The following is a 21,395-nucleotide window of genomic DNA, read 5'->3' on the forward strand; positions in this document are numbered from 1 at the left end:
TTAGGGATTATTAGGTTCCAGACTATTTCAAAGCTAAATAAGCATTTAATTTTTAATATTTTCCAGATTTTGAGTGCTATTCGATGGCAATATCGTATGCGAAATCTCTCGACTTCTCCTATGTCCAGATCCTACCCGGTTGTAAACAATTGCAACGCCCGACAAAGAGCGTACCCAGCGAACCTTCCCCAAACCCAATGCCAGTAGCGTAATAGTCTAGTAATTAACGATCCGTCGGTATCGGGCGCCTCGATTTTCAAGTTCTATTTAACAACCCCGCGCGTACGCTAAAGGTCGTGTTTTAGCCTTTTTTTTTTTTTTGGCTTCCTACACATAGCGTTATATCATTAGTCCCAAACTATCCAAGCTACCCCGGTTATTTATTTTTACATACAATGGAAAACTTACCTCGATTGACAAGAGGTCAATTTTTTGAATAGATTCCTTGCACCATTTTTCAAATTTCGAGGATTCCCTTTGGTACTGCGAGGAATCTGCGGTCAAAAGCCGTTCCATCATATTTAGAGCCGGTCTGATATATTCCGTGCTAACGCCAATGTAAATTTCTGCAATGTTGGATATCATATATATCTTGCCGTGTAGGCGGAGGGCTTGTTCGGCTAGACGTCGTTTATTTATGTTTGTGAATTCCAAGTTGTTGATTTCCCTGGCATTTTGTGCATTGCCAGATCTGACGATTGCGGTATTAACCCCTTCCAAAAATGTATCCAGTGGGCTGCACATGCTCGTCTTGACATCGCTTAGAACACTTGCGAAAAATATCTTCATCTCGTCGATGCATTCTTTCATAAACGTCAGAGATTTAATCGAGTCCTTGATAATCTTCAGAATCCCATCCTGGAAAGCGACGATAATTAACCTCTGGACTGGCTTTACTGCTAAATTTAGTGCGTGATATTACTCACTATTTCTTCACCTTCCTTTCCCATAGTAGCAAGATTTCGCTGAGTGACCGCAAGCTCGAATTCCGCTTTCCGGTTTTCTTGCACCGGGGAATCTAGTTTGTCTTTCAAAACTGTTAGAGTCTCAAAGCTGTTTTGATACACACATACAGCACGCTCATTTCACTGGTATGAAAATGCAGCACCACTTCGCTGTGAACAGGGACCTCCAGAACTCCTGCACAAAAGTTGCCTGAAAACTAAATTTCCAAGAGTCACACCAGACCACTAAATTCCGTGCTTCCCGGACAAGAAGTTTAGGCCACGAAATAACCCTTCACCGCAGTAGCCGCCCTCTCAAGTCCCATATCGCACTGCAATTTCCTTCGGCAATACCCGTCAGATTTGGTGGCTATGCATGGATACTCTTAACCGTCAAATCTTCGACATCAACTCATCACCGCCTCGCATCTACGGAACAAAAATTCGGTCTAAATGGCTTCCCAAGAACAACTAAAAAAAAAAGTCAAAGACATTAAACAATCTCTAAAGTCAGCCTCGGATGCCTTTTCGGCAATCGAATATGATTAGAAACTTGATACAAGTGCCAAAGTTCGGGAACTTCATTACGCATTATTCGCGGCATCTAGAGGGGGCCGGATACCTACTTTCGTACACCCGAACTGCGATTTCGAAACCGGAGATATTACCGAGCGTCAATACCCCATTTTATCGATGCGGTAAACAAATATATTTCATTCCTTGGGGGCGCCTGGTTTCGGCGGCCAACACCAGCCCAACTAATCACTCTCCAAAGCCAACTGCTGGTGCGCTGGATAGAAGACAGCTTATCGTCACTATTACAATTCCTCAATATTGTCATTGAATGTTTGCAATCCCTTTTGCAATTAAGCATTGACTATAATAAACAAATTATTGAACTCAAAAATGAGCGTCTAACCGCCAACCTTCGAAGAGATATCGTCTGCGCTTGCGCCGAAGCGATTGATTTGAAGGATTCCAGAGAAAAGTTGCTACAAAGAGCAGGAAAGGAATTGGATAGTACGGCAATGGTAATTACGAATATCAAGAGGCGAATTGCGGAAAAGAAGGCAGAAATAGGCTGTAATCGGGTCATGTTATGGGAAGACAAAGAACATATTCTTAGGGTAAAAGATCAGAGAGCAGAACTTAAGAGATCTCAGGTTGATTACGAGGGTAAGGCTATTATGGCTAGAGAAGTATGCAGATTTCATTGCTTTAAAATTTTACTCACAGTCGAATTCAGGAATTAATAGAAAGTCTATATAGAGAGCCGGTCTAGCGATGTTGACGGGGATTCTCGTCGCAATTCTCACCCTTGGTTTAGGATTTGTATACGCAATGCGTGCTTTCAAGAATTCTGAGGAAGAATCTCAACGGGCGGAAAGATATACCACTCGAGCCACAGACTGTGTAAACAAAGCCAATACGCTAAAATCTTCCTACACAATCCTTCAATCATCTACATCCTCACTGGGAGAAACTGATTTGCGCTTCACAAATGAGAAAACGGACTTGGTTCAGAACTTGACAGAAAAGGAGAAACTACGGTCGAAACTGTCGTCTAACGTGGTACATCTTGAGAGAAAGGTATCCGTTGCAACCAGCCTATCGAACGACACTGCAAGAGTTGAAGCAACTTATCAGACGCTATCTACGAATACAGAAGAGCTAAGGAGAAACCTACAAAGTATGAAGACCAACATATCAGAATATCGCGATACCCTTGTAGAACATCGGAACCATGTGGCCATGACTGCCCGAAGAGTTTGACGACAGCCCAACTACTGCGATACCGAGAAATTAAAAATGGTAGAAGGTGCCTTACAAACGATTTTACCCTGCATCGATCAAGTTTTCACCATAGTGGCAATTCCCTCAGGACCCATGATCTAGTTTTAGACTCGACTAGGAAGTGTCAAGATGGGACATTCGTATACCACGATAAGACCGCAAAATATGACATTGAGGGTGCTGGAGGGTCGACGTATTTCTTTTTCCCTAAGCCGCCTATTAATATGAAGGTTATCGCCCTTTAATTCCATGATTGGAACTACAGGATTGATATTGACATACGCTTCGATTTCTTCAAGATCCAGCCTCACAATGCCGAGCTATCGAACTACACCCAACACAATTACTTTGCGTTGAAATGTTGTCAATTTAGCAAAGTCACGTGGGTTTAGTGTATTTCCCAAAACGGACGGTTTCTAGTAAATAGGGATGTAACCTCATCCTCATCGAAGTCCCGCCACAGGCGGCGTTTTCTTCCAAACAAAAAAATCAATGTGATTATCAATATTTCCACATTTCGACGTTTCAATCCTAGAAGCTTTACTAATTTATAAGAAAGAGTCGATGAGTCTGTTTTCTAGCTTCAGGGTCTTGGGTGTGTTGCCGCAACACATGGCAGTGTTGACAAATCACAATCTGTGTAACCTGAGAACTCACCTCTCCTCTTAGTTATGCCTTTGGCAAGAAATCCAGCTGGTTATGATAATACACTGAAGAGTAAGTTTACGGTTCGGGTTCAAGTTCAAAGTACTAAATTTGAATTCAGTTGAATTTTTTCGCTTCGTTTATTCCATTCAACATCGAGGGCGTATCGCAGGCTTCACTAAAACCGTGCTGCGAACATCCTATATCGTACCGTAACACTAGTCTCATGCATCATCATGCACCCTCATAAATACATACTCCCCCTTCATTAAATATGCTACCGCTCATAAGCAAAATCCCCAGGGACCGAAGGTAATACATAAATGACCTCATCAATACAAAATCAACAAAAAGAAAGGGAAATGGCAGTGACAGCGACGGGGACACCGCTAAATGATCATATCAGATCGGCTCCGTAACACTTGACATCATAATATCCCCCAAACTCCACAGACTCCAGTCCGCAACTTTTCTTCCCTGCCTCCTCTCTCCCAACGCATACAAGAAGTGTAAGTCCTAATTAGCACTCCCAGTGGCCGCACTCGGAAACTCTCGGTCCTTCTCACTACTCTCCTTGCCCTTGTGCAAAAGTCCGTAATGATGTCCGTGGTGGTGATTCTGCTGTGGGGAAAGATGTTGCTGGTGTTCGTGATCTTTGGCATATACTTCCCCGCCTTCAACCATGACCAACTCTTCGTCCTCGTCAGCTTCCGAAGTGCTGGCCATAGCATCGACTTGGATGTTCCCTCTCTTTTTCTTGTTACCTCCAATAACACCAAAGAATCCGCCCTCTTTCTTAAAGGGGCTCGATAGAGCGTCCGTGCTCTCTCGTCTCCACGAGCCGAACAGCTCAGTAGCGCTCCCGATAGAGCCAGATGAGCTGTGCCCCTTTCTCCCACTTGTTGGCTTGCCTTCTTTTGTTTCCTTCTCCTTCTCCTTCCCTTCGACGGGGGTTGCGGCTCCAGCAGGGGTTGATCCATCAAGGGTTGGAATAACAATACCACTCAATCCATCAACCTCTTCATCGATCACATCTGCGGTAGGAGTGACAGCACTATCCCCCTTCTTCCTGGAGAACAATCCGCCCTCCTTCTTGAAGGGTGACGAAATTGTGAACTTCGCAGGAGATCCGAGCTTAGGGCTGCTTGTATTACCTCCACCAACCAACTTCGTATGACTTCCCTTGCGGCTAAGACCAATACGACTGAGCAATGATTCCTTCCCAGCACTACTAGAGGCCGATTCCTTGTCAACGGATGTAATAGAAGTAGTGAGAGCGAGCTGGTCAAGACTGGCGGAGCTTGCAAAGGAAGATTCTGTGTTAAGAGATCGAGTCTCGGCATGAAGATGAGAGGATGGGCTCGAGCCGGCGTTATAGGCATCGAAGGTCGGTGCCGTAGGATTCAGCTTGACATTAGACGACGAAGATGGGCCAATATCACCACTAGTAGGAGGGGCCGGAGAGCTGGTGTTTCCTTTGTTTGACGAAAATATCTTCGCAAGACGGCTCGGGTGGCCATTAGGCGGTGAGGTCTGAGGGGAAGGTGGGAGAGATGGGATGAGAGATGAAGTGTTGTTTACATTCGGGATATCAGCCCAATTCGCAGCAAGGGGGCTTGCACGCACGACTGCAACATTATCACGAGCCGGCCACCCAAACGCACTAAAGTCCGCCGTAGGCTTAGGAAGAATGCTTTCTCCAAAAGAAGATATGGACGAAGGGCGTGGAGAGAGTGGTTCCTTTGAGAGAAGCCGTGAGGGGTCTAGAGGATCCGACTCCGGGTCAAAATGATTGAACGAAGTACGAGAACCGTTCGTATTATTCAGAGTGCGCTTGATATCCGTACTATTCGAAAGAAACCCGAGACCAGAAGTTGGCATCCAACTGGTCCCATGGGAGCCACTCCTGCGACGGGTACCAATTGGATCAAGGCCCGTACCCTCTTGCTTTGGGAAGGAATTGGATTGGGATGACTTGAGGCTTCCAAGCGTCGGTGTTTCGTTTGACAGCGTCTTGCCTCTTTGCCTGGTGAAGTTGAACAGATTTGGGAAGATCTTCTTAGGAGGAACAGGCTCCTCTGGCATCGGCGGAGGGATACCTCGGAGGCTGTTATTCACAGAGGAAATGCTGTTGGACCGGTCCAACCGTCCGGACTCCTCCGTAGTATATACAGGGAATTGTGGGAAGGAAGTCCGAGGTGATGAAAGTTGTGAATTAGGCATTGAGTTCGAGGATACCGGTGAGTGAGCGGCTGGAATCATAGGCTGAATATTATCGCTAGTTGGAAATGTTTGAGAATCAAGAAGATATGTGCTGCCTTTAGGACTGGGTGGGACTTCGTCCATGCTCATGAAGAGGTTTGAGGGAAGGAGGGAGTCTGCAGTCGGTGACATGGGCGCACCGCCTGTAAGTTTATCCATCTCAGGTGTAAACATAGGATCGATGCCACTTCCGTATCCGAATAACGGGGCTGCCGGGAGCAAAGGGAAAGGTGGAGAAGTTTGTGTCGGAGCAGTTGTAGATGATGGTGTAGGAGGTTGATTAAAGGGTATGGAAACTGGCATATATGGAAGATCCGCCGTTGGATAGACATTTAGCGGAGCCGAGACCGTCTGAGTGCGATTCTTCCTAGTACGGTTCCTCCTCTGTTTCGACTTGGCTTTCAGGCTTGTCGAATCAGACGGTGGAGCAGGAAGACTAGCCCTGCGAGCATGCCAAGCACGCAGCTGATGCTCTGAACGAAAAAATTCGTCCTGTGCGGCCTGAAAGTGTTTAAGGATTTCCATATATCTCAGCTCCAATGCTTTAAACCGCGCCTGCCATTCCCGCTCGATTCGGGCGTCCTCGGATTCACCAGGAAAGCTGGGCCCCCGTGAGAGTTGCGGCACACTCGGTAGGACCGGTAGGATGCCAGATGCAGTCGGGTCGCCGTCGGCAGATTTAGGCTTATCGTCGGTTTCCTTTTCCTTGAGCTTCTCCTCTTCATCATTGATCGCCTTAATCGCTAGGGAAAGAGTTCTTATTTCTTCCTCTAGACTACCCAATTCTGTGAGGATAGGCTCCAGCTCTTTCTTTTTGTTTTTTCCCATATCTTCTGCTTCCTGTTTTCTTGCCTCTGCCTCATCCTCGAGTCTATGGAGTGCTTCTAAGGCGGCTTCCCTTTCTTCGTCCCACCGAATGCAGTCTTCCTGCATTTTTGTAATCTCATCTTGACGAGCCTTCAATACCTTCTCAACTTTGGTTCTCTGCGCCTCTGCTGCACGTTTCGCATCCTCGAGTGCCCTGGTCTCTGTTCTTAACTGAGATCTGACGTTGTCCTCCTCCTTCTTCTTATCTCGGATTCCCTCTAGTTCCGTAAGCAGAAGAGCCTCAGCAGCCTTATGTTCTTCTTCTTGAGACAAGAACTGAGCCTCCAATTCCTCCGCCTCCCGTTGAATCTTCTCCAATTCTGCTGATAGAGCTTCGACGGTAGCATCCGTTGTAGCCGGATCGCTAGGGGAGGTCCCATGACTTGTTGACCCATTTGTAGCCAAAAGGTTCTCTTCTGTCGTATTCGGTGAATGCTGTCGCCGAAACGTCCGTCTAGATTGAGGGGTCTGGGCCAAATTATCGGTAGCGTGGATTGTGGGGATATCGTCTGGACCGAGGGCCGGACTATTGCCAATTGCGCCATTCATTCCACCAGCCGCTCCTAGTCCGGTCGCTGCCCCGCTAACGGCAGAACTAACACCCGTAGCAGCACCAACTCCATCCCTTGAATTGTCATCGTTGGACCGTAGCGTACGTAATCGTATCAAGGGACTGGGTGCTTGGAAATTCGATGAGTTTGCGGCTATGACACGGACGTTGTAAATTTGGTCGGGGCTAAGGCCAGTGACGACGACGCTCGTATCCCTGCGTTCATTTTCGCCAACTGTTTCCACCCCATGTCAGACGTCATCTCCCTCGGCAACTGCTACAGAATACCCCCCCCCTAAAAAAAAACACTCACCATTCTGGCCATTGATTTGGATTATGTGTTTTGCTACAGATCCTGCCTTTTCAGGTGGTGCCCAATGTAGCTCGATGGAATCTGCGGAGATGTTGTGTAGTGAAACCCGCGGAGGTGCCGGTATATCTAGTCCCAGTCCCTTAACCAGGACAGGAATCGGAATCGCAAGTAGTTTCGATGCTCGGTGGGTTAACCTGTAGAGAATATTATCAGCATACGGCCTTTGTATGTCCAAAAGTCTATCATCCACGTTTTGATCGGTGTCGGGCGAGGATGTCGCGAGGAGAACGATCACGAGCGTACCATGCGAGGGCGAGAAGCGTCGCCACTAAAGCGACGACCATTATGGCCGGGCTGGTGTAAGGCAGCCACAGTACGATTTGTGCTACCGGATCTAGGGATTTGAAGCCCTTGATGAGAGGGATCGAGGGTTGTTTGTTCGGTGGGTTTTGGTGGATTGTTTGAAGATGGGGGGTTTGCATTGGATGTTGCATGATTTCGAGGTGCCAAGCCGCACTCAATTTTTCTTAGTAATTTTAACCGTTCTAGCCTATTTCGTAGACACAGCCAACATTCAACAGCTAACAGCCGTTTCTCTGGATCTCGTATACCTCTTATCGCGACATTTACACGCTGTCCCATATACTGTACTTGCTTGTCGACCATATCGTCGCCATATTAATTAATTAAGTGCATGTACTTAGGTGGGTGCACCGGTACGTATGCATCTGTGTATCTATACATGAGTACGTAGCCACATCCGTATCCATTTACGCCTCTTACGCCTTGATACCATTGCATTAAGTCAAAATTTCGCCACTTCTACCTCCCTTAGTTCAAATCTTTGTGCCGGGCCATTATGGCCCAAAGAAAACCCTCACAAATAGTCTACCAATGCCCTTTCTTCGCCTGCAAACAAGTGTCCCAACTGGAATAATTCGACTGGTCGTGCCATCTTGTCATTAACTCCAACATTCTCGGAGCAATGTCGCGATTCGCCTTCTGAAATATTGTTTCATAAGGGTGAAGATTGATCCCGAAGTATGAATTAGGTCGAAGAACGCTGCCATGTGTACAATGCCTGGCGTAATCGGGCATCGAGGACGCCGCGGTCATAAGTGCCTCAACATCATATCCTTCGTTTAGAACTGCCCGAGCGGCTCGATTTTCAGCCTGCACAGCAGCACCAAAATCTTTGAAACAATGTGAGATAACCGGAAGAATAAGGTTGAGGCCGATGCGGTCTGTGGCGTAGATCATTGAGTTCAAGACCTTTAGTTTCCCTTTTGCGATGTTGCAGTTTATAGTCATCCCGACCAACTATACCCATAGAAATTTATTAGCAAAATTCAACAAAAGATATAGATGAATCGATCCTGAAAGAGATGTATATAGTGACCATCCTATAAAAGAGTGGAAACCCTTGACTGACCTTATTCTTCTCGGTAACTTTGGCCAAATAGGCCTCGCTCCAACATTCTCGACTCCAAGTCGGCATAAAAGGTCCCCGAATAGAAGCATTTAGCATAATGAACCGTTTATAGCTATTGATCAGAGCATTATTATTGTGTGTCAATACCTCCGCGTGAGCACCTAAATCGAAACAAGTATTATTCCGTCGGATTATCTTGATGTTTGGCAGAACCGGGATTTGGTCGACAATGTCGCTTTCGCCATTGATGATAAAGATGAAATCCGCCTCGAAGTGTAAACCATGTTTGATGAAAAAGAGAGCATTTCGACGAGCATTGAGGGTTTCGAAATAGACGTATGTGATCAAAGGTCGGTCTTTGATCGGAGCTAAGGAAGTCTATGAGGGGTTGGCTATTTCCCGCTGCATGAACTCGGATCCTGATATTCTCAGGTTTCGACGCGAAGATTTACAAGAACCAACATAGATGAGCAGAAAAGGAAGACTCGAGCAAATATCTACTATAGAGTGATCCATAGCCGAAATTTATGCATCCAAATCCAAATACCCAGGATTTTACACAAGTCGACGATGTTTAATGAAAAAGAGGGTCCGCGAGCAAATGAAGAACGCCCTGAACTTACCTGGAGAGAGATATCAGGACAAATCCCAGGCCTGAATTCGGCAGCACTATTGCCCAGATGATAGCCAAGTAGAAAAATGAAAGTGGCAGAGATGGTAGCGATAAAGACTGTCCAAGAATAGATCGCTTTCATGAACCTTCTGAGAGAAGGAGGGGCGGAAACGAGAGTGTTCTTCACTTTTAGGTCGAGATCCAAGGATAAGGTCCGGGTATGCGACTTTGAGTAAACTTTTTTGGACGGACTCGGAGGGAGAGAATGGTCGGTCGACATCTTTGCGGTGTGAAAAGGCTAAAGGGATAAATATTAATATCAGCCCCGACTTCGAGGCTAGACAGTTTCCTCTGAACGTTACCAATGTTAATTGAACTGGCTGGGGCCTAGCTAGCTCGCCTGCGCGATCTCTTTATTGCCTGGGAAATAATAGCTGCCGTATAGGTTATATTATGTCAAAACTTGTTACACAAAAGTTTAAGATGTCTGAGGGTAGGTGAGTATTTCAGAGAAAGACGATGTCTGATTTTCCGTCGCAGGTTTTCTCGTTACCTTCCTCCAAAGCTTGGTCAAAGCTTTTCTACTGCCAACTCAGCCATGATCATTATCACGCAAGCGATACATGTACCCCCACACCTTTAAGAAAGGGTCCCCGCCAGGGTAGTATCTGGCGCAGCTTATGCATACATCACCTCATTCGCCAGTCCATATCTCTGGTGAAAACACTTGCATCTACAGGACAAGCCTGCACGATCAAAACGCCACAAAGTTCAGTTTTGTATCACGACTTATGAGGGAAGGCAGATAAAATGAATGATATATAAACCCTCTTAAGGCCTTTGTACGAACCGTTTCTGCTTCTTTTTATGCTCGTAATATTATATCGACGCTAAACTCAGTCCCTTGAAACCTGAGGGGAAATTCGAAAACCGGGTTGTGCAGTCAGGATCAAAAATTACAACAGCGCACCAAAAATTATGTCTAAATCATTGCGGCCTGGAGGGCGCTCTGAATCCGGGACTAGTTCGCACGATCTAAAGTTTTGGCGCTTCTGGAATTTTGCTCAACTGCGGCAAATACGAAACTAAACATACAAGGCGACCAGTTCTAGAGCTTTGGCGTGCAGTGCCTCTGGGCCTCTACTACCAATTCAAATTGTCACATCCTAAAAACAGTAACCCCACCGACCGAAATCAGTTTCAAGTTGACACTCAGGATATACAGGAGGAGACGTAGTTATACATCTTCCTGCCGCTTCGTCTCTCGAACATGGCACAGACTTCAAGTGTGGTGCTGTTGGTTCCTTCCGATCGCTTTTTCTCTGGGCTGGTAGCATGAGGCTAAAGTATAGACTGCGTGGGTGCATGAAAGTAGTTGGCACATCTCAACAATCACAAGCGCTTATGTCGCCATTCTCATTTACTAAACCTCAATCCATTGAAAAATGAGTAATACATGCAGCCTCCAGGGTTGTTAGTAGTGATCAATGGGACTAAGGACACCTGTGGCCAACCGGCGTCTAGGTACGAGACTAGGACTAAGGATGAATGTTTTACATAATATAGAGCCTCCTGAGTGATATGACTGCCAAAACACACTGGAGTATGAATCTGGAAGACTTGTCCTTTAGAGGAATTAATATCATGGATGGTCCGTTGACGTGGAAGCCGAGCGGTGGGGGTTCGCTAAGTACAAATTCTGTGTAGCACGAGCCCACCTCATCCAACGCCTGCTGTTCAATAGGTATACGCTTCAATACGCCACAACCTTAGCATGGTGATTGGTGCGTATCCCCTCCTATTTAGTCATGTAGAAGAGAATATAGAACAATCTTAAAGCATCCTAAATCCCGAAACCGAGATATTTACTTACCAGTCCCGTAACTGTTTGCTTAACCGAAGTAACTGTGTCTCTGGGTCTGATATGGGACGAGGGATTTCTATTTCCTTACGAAGATATCATGATATCATATTCAAAGATTTACCCGCATGGGGTCTTACAGGACGTGAGCGGAACTAGCCGATAGCTATAGGACTTCGACATTGCACATCCCGCATGTTCAATTACAGCTTGTACTCCGGACATTGGGTTGAGAGCTGAATGTTACGAGCCTCGAACCTAGGCGCTTGATGTAGAGGAACTGCTCCAATTGCTTAATTAATCGCAGCCGGGTCCGAATACTGTTGTGACACAATCTATGGTGTGTAAGGGGCGTGTCCGAAGATGGAGCTATTGAGCACCTTATCAAATTAGTCCTAAAGGGTCCGACATAACTATGCCATTTATCAAGACGATTCGCCGATAGGGCCTTCCGACATTTTAGTATCCATCCGAGCAGCGTATTTGGCCATGGAAGAACCCGAAATTAATTCTCGTCGTTTCTTTTTTCTCCCAATACGTACCATGCATGCGCAGATATATATGCAGGATTTTAAGACAGTACCACGGTCGTAGAGACCTCAGCTACTGACTGACACCTTTGATTTCCCAGTGTTCGGTTCATGGCTCATCTATCCGAGTCTAGAAACACAGGGCTGTCTTGGAATTTAACCCAACTCTGTGGGTTGGTATGGTCTTGTGGGTTAGTATAGGATTGCGTTGATGTTGGATTTTTCCCCCAACCCGCCTGACCCATCCCGACCTATTTGGCTAGGATGAAAAATGGATGCTGTTTTTCCAAGAGCCAACAGTTTGTACGACACCCGATAAACTTTCGATGCCCAAAACCGCTCCTGGTATGCCCATCCGAGATATGATCCATAAAAAACGGCTGAACGAAGACAAACTGTCATTCTACCTTCTACGCCTGTTATCACGGAAGAAAATAACAGTTGTTGAACTGTCTGTCGAGCTCCCCAATCGATCTAGCCTAAAAAGTGTTGCCTTTTGTTGAAGGCTCGCCAATGTGGACCTTAATCGGCCAGGGTCTATTGGGTCAGGAGGATCCTTGCTTGTGTAGCTGCATGCATGCACTCTAATTCAGCTTAGGCTGTGGGGCGGAAGGAAATAGATGTTGGATTTTTCTTGCAACAATTAGTAGTTATATCAAATTCATGATTATAGATCGACCATCTACGAATTAATCAGCTGTACATTTTTATGTACTATATAAGATAACTATGATATCTGGGTCCAAAAGAATGATCGTGGAAGCTACAGATCAGTTTAGTTTGGGGGGCTTTACGGAGTCCATTTCGAAGCTTTCAACTACTTCTACCTATACGACTGCTGGGTCCTAGGCTAGCTGGGACGCCCTCTACGTGGCATGGACTAGCCTAAAAAACCGGACCAATACAACATGCATTGCCACTTACATTTCCCAAAATCGGCTCTTCAAGATCTCTGAAATGCTCTGCACCGCCCATCGCCTTATACCAGTTTGACCTTAAACGAGTATCTTAAACAGTGTAAGATGCGTCGCACCCTGTCAACAAACCACCCTGGTTGACCGAAACGCTATCACCGCTGCGAACCCAAGAGCCTTCCGGGTAACGTTCAGAGCCTGGAAAGGCTTTTTCAGCGAAGTCGAAAAGTTCTTCGAGCCACATTTGGATCGTCCCATAAGTTCTACCTCCAATAATACAAGCATAATTTATCCAATTGTAGTTTAAACAACGGCATCTAATCACTAACCCATCTTCAATCTTGAAAATATAGTTCAAGCTATTCATATTTAGCAAATCCGTTTGGAAATATGCACAATATTTAGACTTACTCGACGAAAACTCAGTCGAATACTGCGCCATGATGGTACTCAAATCCCCGTGCATGACAATCATTCAAGCGTTAAATAACAAACGCTCAATTCCATTATTTCACTCCCCTGCATTTATCGTAAACGTCGGCAATCCTGCTCGAGTTCCCGTTTTTTCCCCAAAAGGCCGTGAACACCAAGAAACACCAAAAGCCAGGGTGGTGATTGAGGAGAAGGCACCCCTTTGGCAGCGTATGCCTTCGTGGGGTATCAGGCTTTAAGAGATCCCACATATGCATCGGTAAATTCTGGTACGGATTCACCGAAGCTTATCCTCCAACTGGTAGAGAGAGAGAGAGAGAAAGTCACTACAGCAATTCCGGGATTGAAATTAAGTAGGAAAAATGGAGCAACTACAAGTGCCAAAAAATTGCGACTGTGGTCGCAAGATGTCATCGGGGGAGGTCGTTATGCATACATTGCGCGAGCTAAGGCCTTCGTCGCAGGTCGGGATCCCGAAACATGTACAGGAACGTCGGCAATAGTAAAGATGTATGATCTTTACAATTTAAAAGTGGTATCAAGATACAAAACTGAAGTAGCAATGCAAGTAATAATCCTGTCCCTTGAATCTCGACCTTTTCATAGTTTAATTTTTATTCATGCCTTCTTCGTACCAACATACTACTCAGATACAACCGTTTATCCTCCCTCCGAGGTATCTACATCCCACGACTACACGTAAGTGGTCGCCGTATAAACGGCGGGCAAGGTATTCTAATCCTAGAAGTCTGCGGCAAGAAAATCGAATACAGCCGCTTTTAAAATCCAAGCACCAAAGAGCATGCCAGAAAGGCATTATCGGAAATCCACCGTCTTGGTGTCTTGCATAGAGACCTTGCACTTCGCAACATAACTTACAACACAGAGAGTACTTCGTCTCCCCTGCGGGTGGTCGATTTTGGAGAAGCCACTCTTGATGAAGTGGTAACTGATGGCGCCAAGGAGGGTGAGATGAAGAAATTGGAAGAGTTAACGCCGGATGATCGATATTTCCTATTGTGATGAGAGGGAAAGATGATCAGTACAAAAACTTGCCGACAACTGTAAGAGGAAGCCGATCCTCCCATCGGCTGGACAGGCCGTGGTTGTCGCCCGCCATTATGCTCTATGGATTTGAGGTTATGTCATCATGCAATTGATCATACGTATACTATAAGTACCGAATCAATGTGAAAAATATATTTCTATCTTTTAACTAGGCTTAGCAGTGAAACCGCCTAAGAAAAGACGCAGAACACTTTTTATAAGCTGTGCAATTGTTAGTTGTTGTGATTCGTGTTGCGTGTGTGGCTCTAGATCCCGGCCGACAACCCAGACCTAGTCTTCTCCTGGTCTTGAATCTGCCGAAATCCCAGCACTGTCTCGTTTGAGACTGCATAGAATTCTCCGTACTAAAAATGCAAACCTGGCTAATGGGAAGGCCTCGAGGGTGCCTGATTATACATACTATAGTTGAACAGCAGCTCCAGGAACGGCATCGTTCCCATTAATATTCAGCATCAATCGGGGCGATGTCGCAAAGCTCTAAAGGGAAAGAATTTACTTTATCATAGTCCGGGGTAATTAAATTGAATCCAGCATCGTGCATCAACTGTGCATCGACTGTTGGGGCAGACTGCAGAACTGAAGCTTTTGTAAGTGCCGACGACGGCTTAGTGCCATCGACGAGCGCCAGGACCTTCTTTCTAACGGCTGTTGGGGCTAATAAGTGACCGGACCAGGTGACTGATGACGGCGCCCGTTTTGAAATTTCAAGCCCCCACGATTGCAACCATTGGAGCTCAACCCTTTTCAGGTCGACACGAGCGACCTAAGCTCGACTTTTGCGGATCGTAATCGGTCAACGGACTCGGTATGTCTCCGTCGAAGTTGATTGCTTGCTATCGATTTTGAGCTAGCTCTTTAACCATTTTTTATTTTTTTTTTTTCGATGCATTGCATTGGACCTCAATTCTAAACAGCCGTTCGAAAGAAATTGATAAAGCAAAACCTGGAATTCGAGGGTGTCTTATCCCTCCAATTGGGAGCTTTCGGCATAGTGTAAATCCCGTCGGGTCCCAAGCTTGTGATTCCCGAACGATAATATGGCTATATAAAATTTTTTGCTTGAGAGTCTTAAATACCCACAACTCTGACGTGACAGATAACAAGAGACAGAAATACTTAATCCCTGCAAGCTCGAAGACCCTGGGCCGAGGCTTCCATTAGTTCCTGTACCTGCCGTCGGAGCTTCGTCACCGAGTAAGATGATGTATTTCAATTTTATGGGAAAAGTAACCTGCTGCCGGAAGTGTAACCTTGTGAGTGGCATCGATAAGGAAAACCAAGCTGGGGGCTAATTCTGCATGGAGTTCCCCCATCCTCGCATGAACCGGAAAAGTGTTTTTCTCGAAGTCTCCGACCGAACCGATGTAGCATGTGGTTCCCCGCCCTACGCCTTGGCTCTGCGGCCGTTGAGGGCCCCATCCTGCCATCTTTCGATTGGGGTTCGCATTTGTGCCATGATTTCCTTTGGAGTCGAGTCGGCGCCTGCCTGCACGTACGGGCTGCGACAGGGATACTTGATGCGGTTGGGACTAATTATTGCAAATGGTGGGAATGCATTTGGGTAGTTGCAACTGATATCTGTCGGTCTGGATGTATGTATGTGGAGATACATCCGGAGGATAATCAATTTAATAAGACTGGAACGGACCCCCAAGGAGAAGAAACCTTTTCGTAACCTTTCGTATTCTTTTGTTCGTCTTTCTTCTCCTTGTTTCCCTTCGAGGTTTTGTTTCACCCATTCGAGTAGTTATTTTTGTTTTTTGATTGTTTGAAGGCAAAATCCGTATATTGCACGTAAGCAAGCATCCTGACATTCCAGCTGTACCACTGTCCGGTCTTCGTCTCATCTCACTGTCTCGATCGAATATATTGCCTCATCCTCCTCCGCTATCCGTCTGGAATTAATAATTAAACCAAACCGACTACAAACTTCAAGCTCGAATTCCCGAAGCCTTATAAAAAATCCAAATAAAATAGAGTCGTATAAGAGTACTTGAGATTGAATAAGAATAAGAGCGTTGAATTCAACACTTTCCGATTCCATTCAACGGTGAAACAGGTCGTCGTCGTTTAGCTGTTAACAGGCAAAAACAAACCCGAATCAATCTCAAAACCTGCCTCGAAACCTGTCTTCAACTTCAACTCTCCATCTTCATCACTACCACTACCACTATAACTTAACATCTAGGCCTCGTTCGTAGCCTCACCCGTCATCACTTTAGGAGATCGCCGTAAAGCCGACGACCAGACTTGGCTTGGAACCCCAGCCTGGCTTTTGGTGGTCGTCAGCTGTTCAACAAACACCCATTAGGAACGGCTAATCAAGGCCCTGCGACCTCCGGTTCTGCACTTTGTCGTCATTACTCTGCTCCAGACTTGCTTCCGGCCAGCCTTCTCTCTTTCCACGTCGTCCGTTGTCCGTCACCCGTCGCTTGTCGCCCGTTTTTTTTTTGCTTGCTTTCGTTGCCTTGCCTAAGAATACCGCGTCCTTTCCCTTCTTTCTTTACGCCACAACCTCAGTTTGGGCACCACGTCTCCCATACCATTTCCATTTCGAGCGCATGAGAGTGTGACAGGAGTCAAAGAGAGAGAGAGAGAGAGAGAGACAGAGAGAGGGAAAGTCGTGTGCTCGAAGAAAACCCCAAGAAAGCCGTCAAGGAGGCCTTTCATTCTCTTCCTCGAAAATATTCAAACCTCGACAGTCGATAGTCAGTCGATAGTAGTAAACTTTAGGGACTGCCGCCAACATGCAGTACGTCAGAAGCATCGCCGGTTCTGTCACCAAAACCTACAACTCCATCAACCCTGCTACTCTCAGCGGTGCAATCGACGTTATTGTTATTGAGCAGGAAAATGGTACGGTGGTCTTTTCAAAATCGCTAGGGAGATATCACATGCTAATACGATGACCTGCTTTCTAGGAGATTTGGCTTGTTCTCCCTTCCATGTTCGCTTTGGCAAGTTTTCGTTATTACGGCCGCTGGAGAAGAAGGCAAGCTTCACACATCCCTACCCTAGCTTTACGCCCTAGCATCCGCCCTGATTCTAGAACTAACGTGGTATTCTGCCAATTTTAGGTTGAATTCCGTGTCAATGGACACAAAACCAACTTCCCCATGAAGCTAGGCGAAGGAGGAGAGGCATTTTTCGTTTTCGAAACCACCAGCGATATCCCAGAAGACCTGCAAACATCTCCCCTGGTATCACCTGCTTCCAGCCCTAGGCCGATGTCCCCGGTTTCAGATGGTGGATCCGTGCTGGATTTGGAAACTTTGGAAGATCTAGAGAACCCAGGAAAGACGTCATCCGCTGCTACCTCGGATTCAGTCGCTATACCCCGAAGGGCTCAGTCAGACGCCGGTCAAGCCTCGCCGTATTCGTTATCACCACCAGATGTAATTAAAGTCCGACCGCAGAGTGGCGACTGGAAATATAGCGGCTTGGACAGATCAAACTCGGCGGATATCCTGCCGGAGAGCCATAAGTTCAACCTCGATGACAGCCATAAAGCGAAATCCGCTGAGAACACACCTCGCTCCTCTTCACCCCTCAGTGACCCACAGAGATTTGAAAGAGCTAGAGCGCTCTCTCGCAAGATCTCGATCCCCACAAGGATCACCGACGATGGTGACTTGATGCTCGATATGAACGGCTACAAGACCGGAGAGGAGGACTCGTTACAAGCTGAGGTTATGGCTAGGAGAATTCTGGCTGAGGAGTTTGAATCCGGTTATGACCTTGCCTCGCTGATAGGTGCAGACGGTCATGGCAATATTATCATCTACACGAGTGAAGAAGCAAAGGCTGATGCCGATAGGCGGGCGAGAGAGGCCTCTGCGGCACCAATTGATATTTCCGACCTTGAGTCCGGTTATTCGTCGGATGATGGCAAGAGCATGACAAACGAGCAACTCGTCACTCCCCCAAAGACACCACCCCCAGGAGGACTTCAATCGGAACCCAAGAACTACGCCAAAACACTACGATTGACCAGCTGCCAACTTAGGAGCTTGGACCTCAAACCCGGCGCGAATACTCTCAGTTTCTCGGTCAACAAAGCTGTCTGTAATGCCAACCTTTATTTGTGGAAGTGGAACATTCCTATTGTTATTTCCGACATCGATGGAACAATCACCAAGTCCGATGCTCTCGGACACTTCTACAATATGCTCGGGAGGGACTGGACTCATTTGGGTGTAGCCAAGCTCTTTACTGAGATCTCTGCGAATGGGTATAACATCATCTACCTCACCAGTCGATCCGTCGGCCAAGCGGATACTACGCGAAACTACCTGAATGGTATCGTGCAAGACAAATACAAGCTTCCAAAGGGACCCGTTATCATGTCTCCAGACCGAACTCTTGCTGCTCTTCGTCGCGAAGTCTATCTAAGGAAACCGGAAGTCTTCAAGATGGCATGCTTGCGTGATATCCTCAGCTTGTTCGGCGAGAATGACAACCCCTTCTACGCTGGCTTCGGCAATCGGTTGACGGATGCTTTATCCTATCGATCGGTCAACATCCCATCGACCAGGATCTACACCATCGACTCGAACGGATCGGTCATCCTTGACCTCCTCACTTTGACGACCTACAAGTCTACATATGTCAACATGCGAGACGACGTCGACCACTTCTTCCCACCGACATCGAATCTGACAACAGATGAGTCTTGCACAGATTTCATCTACTGGAGACAACCAATTGATTATGCCGCCTTCAGTGACTCGGAGGATGAAGGGGAGGACGACGATGACGATGACGATGAGGACGAGGAAGGCCCAATGTATGGCGAAGAAGAGTACTATGACGACGAAAACGATGACGATGCTCAATACGAAGACGCACTTGGCGGTTCATTCCTTAGCCAGGGATCCTACAATTCGCTCAGAGACAACAGAATTGATGAGCAGAACGCGCAATTTGACGAAGCATTGAGAATTAACTCACGGGGTCGAATCATCGAACAACTACTCGAGAAGGACAAGATGAGTCGGGCGGCAGATAAGCTGAAGGCCGCTTATGGCGGCGATGTGCCTGAAGCCGGCGTTTCCGATGAAGGCGCAGAGCATATTGGAAAAGTTCATGTGGCCGATCCAAGAGTTTTGGAAGCTCAGGATGATACCATCCACCATGAAAACCTTGGGACTGTGGCCAACCCCGATAACGATAACAACCTAGGGTTTGTCGAGGGGTATATGGGAGTCCAACAGAAACAACCACAATCCGAGCCTGTCGAGGCTGCATCGACCTAGAGAGCTGATGCGATCCGAAGAGGGCTTGTGGCGTACATCCCCGAACGGGGACTATGGTTCGCTTCTGCAAAAAAACCGCCGAAGGAAGACGGTGTGTAAACATTGGGCGGGCGAAGAAGGTGGCTCGCGGAGCGCAACGGATGGCGCATATGTTACGGGCAAGTATTGATAGCGTTTTTGTTTTCCCTTTTACCTCTTTTCTACGAATTCTCTAGTGTTGCTATCGTCGCCGATAAACCTTTTTTTTATTCATGAGAATGCGTTTCCTTTTTTTACTGCACCTGCATTGCATCGGTGTTCTCTTTTATTTATTTTTTCTACTATACCTCGCTCAATTTCTTCTGGAGCATTCTGGCGACAAAAAAGTCGAAATGATAGATTAATCATTCTTCCTGCCATGCCCTCTCTTCTTTGACCTATCATCGATTTTTTACCAATTCCTCATCCTCAATGGCGTTTCAACATGCTTTTTTATATATTCTTTATTTACTACTATATGACAGGGCGGCGGGAAAATTCAACATCCAACTAAACAAACGAAGTACCAATGAGTATTTTTATACCAAAGGCGAGAGAGCAGACGAAAGCGGTCAAGTCCTTTTATATCAACGACTGCAGATTATTTTTGTTTTATGTTTCGAGTATTCGAGTCTTTTGTTTTACAATGCGCAGCATTCGGTGTTTCCAGCGATTTTTTATATCTTGTTTATCGCTTCGTTATTTGTTCGATGTCTCCTTTTTTCGGAATTTTCCTTACAAGTCATAGTCATAGTTCTTAGTGGAGTTTTTTTTGTACGATATGGTGGTGGGTGAATTCATAAGGGGGTGGTAGGATATCGTGCGAATGGATGGGGTGGATATAGTAAGTAGTATATGAGCAATCAATCAATCAATCAATCAATTAAAAAGAGAAAAGTCCAAGCGAAGTAGGATCGTGGATGTGTAATCTTCAAATCGTGTAGAGACACGAAGGTCCACAGCATGGAATGTCCTAAATTCAGGCGTCCATGCATTCAAAATAGCTCCAGGATATCCCGCCCGAGACGTATGAATTATTCCTGGTTTTTGGCATGCCGCCCCCCTTTACCTTGCAGATTTGGTTCAGTTCGGGTTCGTTTGGGTCTGAATTCAATCAAATACTTACCGCATGTGAAATGTAAAATGTGAAAGAGAGTTCCCTCACCTGCATTGTGCCCTGGGAGCAAGCCACGGAATGTCTCACGGATCCGCGGATCACAAGATTGAAAACTTATCTGGAGATCGATGGGAGGCATTTTCAATTGCGTCCTGGTAATTACAAAGATCGTCGGTGCGACGTTAAGCGCTAGCTGACTCGACTGGACTCGTGTCGATACCTATTGATACGATCATCCACAGTTGGTGAATGTCCTACCTGCTCCACCAGATCTATCTCTCCAGGCGCTTACACTGAATACCGTCGGTCAAAGCCCATGCGCAAAATCGGATTTAAGACGAGTTAACAGCCAGCCGGCACTCGATTCTGCAACTCTGCGATCATGATCTGTATCATCTCGTCATGATAGACTGGCTCATGCTACCCAACCCGTCAGACGCTGTGCACGCATCACCCGTTTGTTTACCCGGAGAGCACCGCGGATTGCCCACGAAGTTTACTGTAAATCCTCACCAACAGCAAAATCACAATTTTACAACATCTTCATCTGGATATATATTTGATAAAAATTTACATAATCTTATAGACAGGGTCTATTAGAACATCTCTATGTCATTAAAATCCTTGAAATCTATAAGTATTAGGGGAGTAGACTGGGGTTTGGATTAGTGTATGTTTTTAAATTTTGTTTATAATTCTGTTTGGTGAAGGTGCGCACCAACAATGTCAACGCAAGGTTACTATCCACCGGCGATTGTCGAAATAGGTCCCGAATTCGAA

The 21,395-nt window shown here is 46.2% G+C and overlaps 5 protein-coding genes across 5 annotated transcripts; 2 read left to right on the plus strand and 3 right to left on the minus strand.

The window, feature by feature from the left end:
• Positions 1 to 131: 131 nt before the first annotated feature.
• Positions 132 to 950, minus strand: DFL_005146 (uncharacterized protein; the record flags this gene model as incomplete). The annotated part of the gene is made up of 4 exons (XM_067634363.1): positions 132 to 216; positions 287 to 327; positions 409 to 858; positions 927 to 950. 4 exons carry the CDS (start codon positions 948 to 950, stop codon positions 132 to 134), a joined length of 600 nt encoding a protein of 199 aa, XP_067492439.1.
• Positions 951 to 1,972: 1,022 nt separating this feature from the next.
• DFL_005147 (uncharacterized protein) lies at positions 1,973 to 3,130 on the plus strand (the record flags this gene model as incomplete). The annotated part of the gene is made up of 4 exons (XM_067634364.1): positions 1,973 to 2,143; positions 2,214 to 2,634; positions 2,847 to 2,968; positions 3,038 to 3,130. The coding sequence occupies 4 exons, from the start codon at positions 1,973 to 1,975 to the stop codon at positions 3,128 to 3,130; spliced, it is 807 nt and encodes a 268-aa protein (XP_067492440.1).
• Positions 3,131 to 3,899: 769 nt separating this feature from the next.
• On the minus strand, positions 3,900 to 7,869 carry DFL_005148 (uncharacterized protein; the record flags this gene model as incomplete). Its single annotated transcript, XM_067634365.1, has 3 exons — positions 3,900 to 7,297; positions 7,376 to 7,569; positions 7,679 to 7,869. The coding sequence occupies 3 exons, from the start codon at positions 7,867 to 7,869 to the stop codon at positions 3,900 to 3,902; spliced, it is 3,783 nt and encodes a 1,260-aa protein (XP_067492441.1).
• Positions 7,870 to 8,263: 394 nt separating this feature from the next.
• On the minus strand, positions 8,264 to 10,130 carry DFL_005149 (uncharacterized protein; the record flags this gene model as incomplete). The annotated part of the gene is made up of 5 exons (XM_067634366.1): positions 8,264 to 8,695; positions 8,808 to 9,185; positions 9,431 to 9,718; positions 9,783 to 9,831; positions 10,114 to 10,130. The coding sequence occupies 5 exons, from the start codon at positions 10,128 to 10,130 to the stop codon at positions 8,264 to 8,266; spliced, it is 1,164 nt and encodes a 387-aa protein (XP_067492442.1).
• A 6,842-nt stretch (positions 10,131 to 16,972) lies between these two features.
• DFL_005150 (uncharacterized protein) lies at positions 16,973 to 19,480 on the plus strand (the record flags this gene model as incomplete). The annotated part of the gene is made up of 3 exons (XM_067634368.1): positions 16,973 to 17,081; positions 17,147 to 17,217; positions 17,303 to 19,480. The coding sequence occupies 3 exons, from the start codon at positions 16,973 to 16,975 to the stop codon at positions 19,478 to 19,480; spliced, it is 2,358 nt and encodes a 785-aa protein (XP_067492443.1).
• Positions 19,481 to 21,395: the final 1,915 nt, after the last annotated feature.

This window comes from Arthrobotrys flagrans, assembly GCF_004000055.1.
Source record: "Arthrobotrys flagrans strain CBS H-5679 chromosome Unknown unitig_0, whole genome shotgun sequence".
NCBI classification, from domain to species: domain Eukaryota; kingdom Fungi; phylum Ascomycota; class Orbiliomycetes; order Orbiliales; family Orbiliaceae; genus Arthrobotrys; species Arthrobotrys flagrans.